The sequence below is a fragment of the Melopsittacus undulatus genome, chromosome Z (genome assembly GCF_012275295.1).
Source record: "Melopsittacus undulatus isolate bMelUnd1 chromosome Z, bMelUnd1.mat.Z, whole genome shotgun sequence".
Lineage (NCBI taxonomy): Eukaryota > Metazoa > Chordata > Aves > Psittaciformes > Psittaculidae > Melopsittacus > Melopsittacus undulatus.
In genome coordinates this window covers 3264580-3273857 of record NC_047557.1, presented here as the reverse complement: position 1 = coordinate 3273857, position 9278 = coordinate 3264580, and the positions used below count along the sequence as shown (strand labels likewise).

Here is a 9278-nt window from a genome sequence, read left to right as displayed (position 1 = left end):
TGTATCCTGCACACACATTTTAAAATCATTAAAAAAATATAGTAGCTATAGATTTACTACCAATCAAAATCTAAACACAGTAAAACTGTACTTATCATGGTGTAGCCTAGGTGAACTTACATTGCTCATTTATATTAAACAAATAAAGAAAAGGAAATGTCAGTGACTTTGTAATTACAGTTTTGCTTATCCTTTTGCCTGGCCAAAAAGCCCAAAAGGATTTTTGCAACTATAAAACAGGGATTTGAACGATTTCTTTCCAACATGCTTCTCAAGTGCCTTTCCATCTTTTCTGAAGTATCTTTCACAACATACCAAACTCCTTTTGGCTGTTTTTCTTCATTTCAACCACAACAGTAAAAAAATTCCTGTACTAAAGAAGGTAACCTTAGCAAAGCAGCAGCAGCAAAGCAGTAACTGAAGTCACTACTAGTCCCATACTCAGGCAGAATGAGTAAGGGCTCTAGGTATCAGCTCCAGCATCATTACTGTTATCATAAAGCTTAATGCACAGCAAGATGGCCAACCCTCAGGGTCACATTGCTCTCTAAATACCACTTTTATTACAGCACTTCATTATCAAAGCCCTTTGCACATAAATGTACAAAACACAACAAAGACAAAATCTCTTTTGCATATAAATCAAGGAAGCCATTTCCTCTACAAGTTCATTCTTAGCAGGCTGCATGTTTCACAGCTAGCCAATACAAGGTGGTGCTCAGTAACACACAGTGTACTTCTAAGACCAAAAGCACAACACCACAAATATATAAAGCTTAAGCAAAGGTCCTTCACCTACCCCTGGCTGCTATTTCTCAAGTGAGTTCTGACACCTTTATCAAGGATATGGCTTGCTTTTAACATAATCAGACCTCTGGAGTGTTGTGTAAAGTTAAGGAAATACACTCTCACATACCATCCAGGTCACTGCTGGTCAGCAGGAACTTCTGAGACGGTGACCATCATGCTTCACTTCTTTCTGATCATTTTATCTGTAACGTGAGCAACATTCACAGCTCTCAGCATAGCACAGAGGCTTTTAGAAGAAGCTTTGTGCATTCATGCATTACAAAATCAAAATTCAAGTTTAGCTCTGGATTTATACCCTCTTCTTTCCCTACCCCCCAAAAAAAAGCATCCTTCATATAGAACTAGCACTTTAAACTCCAAATCCTTGATCAAAGATCTTGTAATCTAAGACACGACAAGGCACTGGACAACAGCCCAAGTACTTCACACTAAGAACATACAAGAGGAAACTCTATTCATTTAACTATGCCAGCACAGCTGAAACAGCAAACCTCACCCTTGTGTGTAGGCAGTCATACCAGTATGAAAAAGCATATATCAGCAGCCTACAACACCATGGCTTGGCAGCCAAAATAAAATCCAGCAATATGTGGCATCTTTTCTTCGTCAGGATTTTGCCAGTTTAACTGTTTCAGGTGAAAAATTAAGTTTGGCAAAACTGACAGAGTAACTTTTTCAAGAATACACCAGCCCTTTTACTGTCCTAATAACATTCTTAACATACAGAACTGCAACGTTAAGACAACTAACAACTTGAGATAATTTTAAAATAAGCATCATAATCTAAACCACAAAGTATTTTCACTATATTTTAACTTCATTTCCTGAACAGATACCTGAAAGTGTCTAACTTGACCTGCACATCAGCGAGTCAACTTTCGCATACTCATAAAAGTCCTTAACAAAAAACAATGAGAAAATGCTTCTTTCTATCTTATATTGTGATACCTGAACCAAAGAAATCAGCTCAGAAAATATAACTACATAATCTCATTGCTATTTAGCCCAAGAAAAGCACACAGAAGTGTGAAGGAGCACATTTCGTCAACAAGAATTACAATCTGAAGCTGAGATAGTCACTGCAGAAGGAAGTACACACATGGCTCATGTGTTAGCTAGAAGGAAAGCATCACAGGCAATGAAAAAGAAAACACGATCTGCAAAGGAGATCAGAAATACAAGACACAGGGAGGATGAAGAAACTCTACAACTACATACCATGATCAACAGTTACCTGTTGCTGTGAATGGGAGTTTAATTCTCTTCTATCCTCGCTGAAAATATTCATAAAGTGATCTTGTTTATTCCTATCAATCACATCTATATGCTAGTTTTCACCAATATTTTGTGACATTACAGAAGAAAGACCTCAAGCTATAAACTTCCCCTTAAAACTACAATGCTAAGCAGTATTTTCAAACGCCAAAATGGCAGAGAACAGTGTTTTCAATAAAATCTGGCAATGCCCCAGGATATTTGATTCAGAAACCTATGTAAAGTCATTCAGTCTACACCAAAATTCTTGATCACTGATTCTCCTCAAAAGTTTGGTTCTTTTCTTCATAGGGAAATGCTGAATATATCAATGTGCTCTGTTTATCCCTAAACCTATTTGGGAATGTGCTTCTTATCTGATTTGTTTTTCAGGGCAGTGTATACCCTGGTGCAGAAGAGTTTTGCTTCTCCTAAACTGTTACGGACCCAACTCTGGTAGCAGGAAAAATGCTGGTATCCTAGATCCTATGGGATGCAATGCCGTGAAATTTATATCAAACAATTATTGCATAATCTCAGGGTGTAATAAAATTTTCTACACCATACATAGGCATCAAGTTATTGTTAATTTTATGTGAGAATAAGAAGTGTCTCCATCAACAGCAGCTGCAGGTGCCAGTATGCACCCGCAGGATCCCCTTGCTGTGCATGTGGAGAAAGTTGAAGATTTCTGAGGGCATAGCATGAAAACCAGGACGAGGTTTCACGTTGTCATAGTAGTGATGAGTTATAAAAATCCCTGAGGGGTTCATGGGGAAAGCCCAAAAGCCAAAAAGGTGGACCTCTTCACAGAGCTCCAGGGCAGCAGTTACCAGGATCAGCCCAGTGCTAATCCGCTTGGCCCGCACCCCTTGGCCAAGCCAGTAGCGTGAGACATTGATGAGATACTGGGGATGAAAGTAGTAAACAGCTTGCTGAGATTCAAAATCATCTAGGACATATTTGACCCGGATTGAAACGTCCGTGTTGCGAGTGTTGTAGAAAGCGGGTAGGAGTACAGAAGCATTCTCATAGACCTGGAGCACGTTGTAGAAGGGTTTCCTCCATTTTTCCAGCTTATGAAATCTGAAGGGAAAAGGATGCATGAGATTGTGAGATCGGCATGGACTCAGTCTGGACCCAGTAGACAAGAAACCTCCAGTGGGCTTTTACTGAAATATTTCTGATGAAGAGATAATTCTGATAAAGAGATAACAATATTTCAGTTTTAACAGGGGAATATATTTAGGTATGTAGCTGAAACATCAGTGTCAAAAATAGGATAAAAATGTAGGTGATAAAAAGATACGCATTCTCTTCCTTGCAATACATTCATTAACAATTGACAAACTTTGGAAACATTTATGATCATGTCTCGCTTCTCGTTTTATTATGACAAGGATGTAAACTGCAGCTGTATACTGCACTATGCAGCACAACTCTGTTAGAAAGTGGCAAACACCAAAGCAGAGTAAAAGACTAAAATGTCTAACTGTAACATTCAAAAGAAGTCCAAAATGCAAGCAAATTATTTTAGGTGGCTCGAGAAAAGAAGCATGTTCCCCCAGCAATAAAGGAAGGCACTAATTAGTCCCATGATCTCAGACCTGCCAGCAAGGTATCATTAAGGCCTTAACAAATTTAAAATTAAAATCACCCAGACAATCCTGTCTATGAAGCTTAACTGGCTTTTTTTTTTAAAGCACAGGACAATGTGCATTACTTTATTTAAGCATTTAGGGTGAGATTCGGTTGCTTCCACCCTGACTGTTTCTGAGACATTTGCCTGAGGCTTGCAAGCACAGCACAAACCTTCCAGAGGAAGGATGCCTCTGCCGTTCCAATTTTAGCTCATCAGCTTCCCACTTTCTATCACCAAAGTGCAAGTTGAAGTGTGTAACAAATTTCTGTCAGTTGTTACTGATTCCATATACCAATTCAGAATGAAATGTATGATTCCTTGTGTTAGTTGAAAGTAATACTGGGGGAAGAAAACTCTGTAATAGATAGAGTTAAGGGAAAAGTAGATCTGGAAAAACAAGAGACAGAAAAAAAAAACAACAACCCACCAATACAAAACTAAAACCAAAACAGAAATACCTCTCAGTAATTATACTGGGATTGACAGTCACAACGTCCGTCTTCACTCCAACATCCGTTAAGTATTTCTCAGATATAGGAGGCAAATTGCATCTATAAAGGAAAGAAATTAGTAAGAAAGAAAATTCCTTGCACCTTTTCAGGACTAGAGAGTTGATTTAAGCATTTCTTCCAAGCAACAGCTCTAGAAACACGCTAAGAATTTAAAAGTGTATCAAAACATTTTGATGGCCAGGTTGGACGAAGCCTTGTGCGGCATGCTTTAGTGTGAGGTGTTGTTGTGGTTTAAACCCAGCCACACAGCTTGTTCACTCACTTGCCCCCTTCCTCCCCCAACTCCCAGAAGCTGGGAAGGAGAATCAAAAAAATATAGCTCCCACGGGTTGAGATAAGAACAGTTTAATAACTAAGGTATAACACAAATCATTACTGCTACTACCAATAATAATAATAATGATAAAGAAAATAACAAGTGAAGAGAAGGCAACACCTCACCAGACACCGACCAATAACTCACCCACCCCACCTGACCAAGCACCAATCGATACCCCCTCCAACCCCCCAGAGCACTAACCCTTCTGTGTAACTCTCAGTTACATCCTGGGCATGATGTGCTATGGTATGGAATACCTTTTTGGCTAGCCTGGGTCAGACGTCCTGTCTCTGCTTCCTTCTGGCCTCCCCTCCTCCCTGGCAGAGCATGAGCTCAGAAAGTCCTTGGCCAGAGTAAGCATATGACCAGTAACTAAAAACATAGGTGCTATCAGCACCATTCCCAGGCTGAAAGTCAAAACCCAGCACTGCACCAGCTACCAAGAAGGAGAAAAAATGACTGCCACTGCTGAACCCAGGACAGGTGTCCCTGCCCATGGCAGGGGGGTTGGAACTAGATGATCTTAAGGTCCTTTCCAACACTAACTATTCTATGATTCTGTGATTCTATAAGGAGGAAGTTCTTTACCGTAAGGGTGGTGAGGCACTGGAATAAGTTGGTCAGGAAAGATGTGAATGCTCCATCCCTGGTGGTGTTCAAGGCCAGGTTGGACAGAGCCTTGGCTGACATGGTTTAGTGTGAGGTGTCCATGGCAGGAGCTTTGCAACTAGATGATCTTAAGGTCCTTTCCAACTGTAACTATTCTATGATTCTATGATTCTAGCTTAAGGTCCTTTCCAACCCTAACTATTGTATGATTTTATTATTCTGTGTAGCCAATGCTCACTTGGTTTGATTCATTAATAGTAGTTCAGTTATTTTCTTCGGCAATTTAGGATGAGAAATGTGTGAAGCCTGAAGGATAAGTAGCCTACAAAATCAAAGACTTCCTCAGCAACAGCTGAGCTGTATTCAATAATTAATAGAAAAACTATAACATTGCCTTCAACATGCTTTGTTTCATACCCAACAGAATTTAGAAGAAATGCTCCACAAGAGACAAAACAGTCCAGTCCTAATTAACCCAAAACTATTGGCTTTCCTTCCCTTTCCCTATATAAGCATCTCCCAGTGCAGTGTAAAAGCAGTAATTCAGACTCTACAGATTCACCAGAGGATGTAAAAACTCATAGGAGCAAACTTGTGAAGATCTGCAAACCTTGAATTTGCCCAGCCTCCACTCACCTTGGCCTTGACCTAGATTCATCATACAAAATTTGGAGCATCCCTCAGGAGATGCTGAAGTTACTGAAACATACACACGTATGTGCAACCTATCACAGAAGCTTCACTTCTATAGGAAACCCAGTTAAAAAAAAAAAAAAACTTCAGTGTTTTATCAGAGGCAACATAAGTGGCTTTGCAACTAGTTTTACACTCATGTTAAGCCAGTTAGATACCTGCTGACATTTTTAAAACTTTTGAACTACAAGGCTCTATAAAAGACATCACTGTTAAGATCACCACATATCAAAAATACTGCTGTGCCTAATTCCCAAATATGTCCATATTTCTTAAGATCAAAGCTGAACAGGAGAAACCTGTGAAGGTATTTACAGTAAGGGATGCTCAGTGTTTTCACAATAGCCGTTCACTGTTCAGCTGTCAGCATCATTTCTCACTCACAGGGACAAGGTGAGTGAGGAGGAGAAGAAAGCACAAAAATCCTCCAAAATCCTTCTCAGATTCAGCAGGTTCCCATGTATCTTCTGGAGAGTCCCTCTTTATCAGGTCAGATAATTTTTTTTAGCCTTCTCATCCTTCTTATAGGCAATGCTATTTCCAGTACTCTTCTTTGCTAGGTCATGCAACATCCTTCTTAAGTCCTCTAGCAACCCCAGTTCCACCTAGGACTGTGCACTGTGTTCATTAAATTATATTTGGAATAGGTTTTCAAATACTTCGCTTCAATATTTTTGAACACTAAACTCTGCCCCATCCCTGGCAATGTTCAAGGCCAGGCTGGATAGGGCTTGGTGCAACCTGCTCTAAGTGGAAGGTATCCCTGCCCGTAGCAGGGGGTAGAAACTGGATGAGCTGTAAGGTCCCTTCCAAGACAAAGCAGTCTGGGATTCTATGATTAAAAAAGATTAAATATGTTGAAAGTGATAATTCCTCACACAAATGATACAATCTTCATACACTGCACTTCTGTCTTCGGACCAAAAATTCATCCCTGCAAAAAGGATCTCTAAATGCACCCAATGTTCCATCATAGATCTCTACTCTGGCCAGTAGATGGAGATAGACAATAACAACCCGTAAATGCAGTTCATGTATGTGTAGTTTATCTATTCCATTGTACTATAATTAATTGCTATCAGAATTTATTTCATAGAAAAATACAGTTTGCGTCCTGCTGGCTACAACCTTCTGCATTACAAAAGATTTTCTCAGGTATCCTGGCGTTATCACTGAATGTTAGCAGTGCCCCATGGGCTGGTTTTGAAATATTTCAAATAATTATTTCATTGGTGACCAAAATCGTGATTCCTGACAGTTTGGTGGACTGGTTTTAGACTGGAAAGTAGATATATACAGACCTAACCTTAAACACAGGCCTTGTTTTTAAAATTGATGTTATCAGACCTTAGGCTTTTAAACACAAGCATGTCTTTGTGCAAAATGCTGGCTCCATGCGTTTTGGAGATGGGGAACCAGGTATTTCTTTTGCATAAGTCTGGATGTATTTATTAATATTTCAGTTCTACTTAAGCCTCTATTTAGTTAGTCACTGGTACCAACAGCAATCCTATTTCTAAGTAAGTTCTATAGTGATTCGATAGCTCTTTTTTAATCTGGTTTTGGTACAGTTTTAGGAAGAGTAGTGGTGGTAAAAAGGGACCTCCACTGAATGTTCTTATACAGGAATTATGACATTTGCTGCCCACATTTCCACTTCCACTCATCAGGGAAGACCTGTACAATTTTATTTATCATTTGATGCCAAATTAAATTAAGAATGTAATGAGCCAAAATATGGCCAAATTTTTGCTGGTATGAAATCAGATAAATTCACTGATTTATGCACAGTTATTTTAAACTAAAGTAACATAGCAAAGACCAGAAAATAGGCCAGTATTCTTCTCTTCTACAGAACAGGTCATGAATCTGTGATCTAGCTGTCATATGGCATGACCCAGGCAAAGAGCTAAACAGGATTTAGAGAGGGATTAGTCGTGAATATGAATAATTAAAATGTCTTTCCCATATATTAAGGATGATAAAAGTGCTGCTGAACTCTGCTATCCAGGGACACATATTGTAGAACATCCTAGTTTATGCAAAACCTGGATAACTCCACATATCTTGGGGAGCACAATAAGGAGACACTCGGCCTTCGAAGTTATTCAGGCATCCCTGTACACCCTGGAGACTCCATTTACTGTAAGTCCTATTATCTAGCTCTGAAACATGTGAGATGCTCAGCATGGAGCAATTAACAACTGGCCAAGATATTATGTGCTTGTCACATAACAGAGGTTTTGCCTCTGGTTTAGAACCGCACAATAAAACCATCATGTCCACAGGATGTTGCTTACAGGCTAAAGTCCATGGAAGGATAAATCATAACCTGATTACAGGGGATGCTCCAAAAGAGGACATCATGCTTTAACAATAAACCAGTGATTAACCATATGGAGTCAGGGAGAAATACTTCTTCAAATTTTAAAATAAATATTATACAGTAGGTGGGGTTTTTTTTAAACATTACTTTTTGTGCAAAAAGCAGGCTTGATACTGGCGATTTGGCAAATCCTATGTTTCCATGTGAGAGAGAATAACTTTTCAGTCTTTATTTGTCATTGAAACAAGCAAAAATGAAATTGGTGCTGTGGTGATTACCGAAACACGAAGTCTGCACTGTCAATCTCCCGGCCACATCCGCTGTTCTTTAGAATTCCTCCATTCCCAACCACCGCACATTTCTTAAACTGGGAGCGGTGGTATGGCATGTCCTGCAAGATCACAGCAAGGAATCAGTTAAATATCCTGGAACATGGAGGCAATGAGTCTCTTTTTTACTTCTTCCTTTTTTTTTTCTTGGTGCAGCTGCATCTTGCTGCAGACACACTAATCATAGGAAGTTGACACTGGTCCTGTCCCGCAATATTCCCATGATGTACATATGAATGGGATTGTTTTCTCTGCAATTAGATATTGTATAGGCAACTAACTCAGAGGGGGAGAAAAACAATAACCTAATTTTGTCCAGACTTAATAATGGATGTAGTAATTTTAGAAACTTGCTTTCCCTTTTGATTTCCACATGCAGGCATAAACCATAAAATCAGCATAACCCAGGAACTGCTTTCTGAGCTGCCTACAAATTGCTCACTCCTTGGGCTCCAATGTCCTGCTTTTGAGACATCTGCTCACTCCAGACCAGCTAGTAGAGCCCAAGAACCCTAAGTCAGACAGCATGTCACACTAGACCAGATTTCAATGCTTGCTACTACTAAGTGTACTAATAGTACCCATGATTATTAATCAGCACTTGTACTAACAGCAGTGCCTGTAGCCCAAAATCAGACACCTTTCTGGACTTGTGTAGGATGCATCCTTCTGTAATCTTCAAGCAAAATTCTGTCTTCATATGCAGACATGCAGCTGCTGCTGAAGCCAGAGAGAGTGAAATCACATCTCTGAGAAGTGGGCCGTTAGGGTGAGAGGGCTGTGA

The 9278-nt window shown here is 39.6% G+C and overlaps 1 protein-coding gene across 3 annotated transcripts in view; it reads right to left on the bottom strand.

Moving 5' to 3' along the window:
- Positions 1 to 2681: 2681 nt before the first annotated feature.
- ST8SIA5 (ST8 alpha-N-acetyl-neuraminide alpha-2,8-sialyltransferase 5) overlaps positions 2682 to 9278 on the bottom strand; it is a 41268-nt gene continuing 34671 nt past the window's right edge. For all 3 annotated transcript variants that reach the window (XM_013128107.3, XM_005145386.3, XM_013128108.3), the window contains 3 exons: positions 8444 to 8556; positions 4165 to 4257; positions 2682 to 3150 (listed from right to left, as the gene is read on the bottom strand). In XM_013128107.3, the coding sequence (XP_012983561.2) occupies positions 2682 to 3150; positions 4165 to 4257; positions 8444 to 8556 (675 nt within the window). The remainder of the gene's footprint in view (positions 3151 to 4164; positions 4258 to 8443; positions 8557 to 9278) is intronic.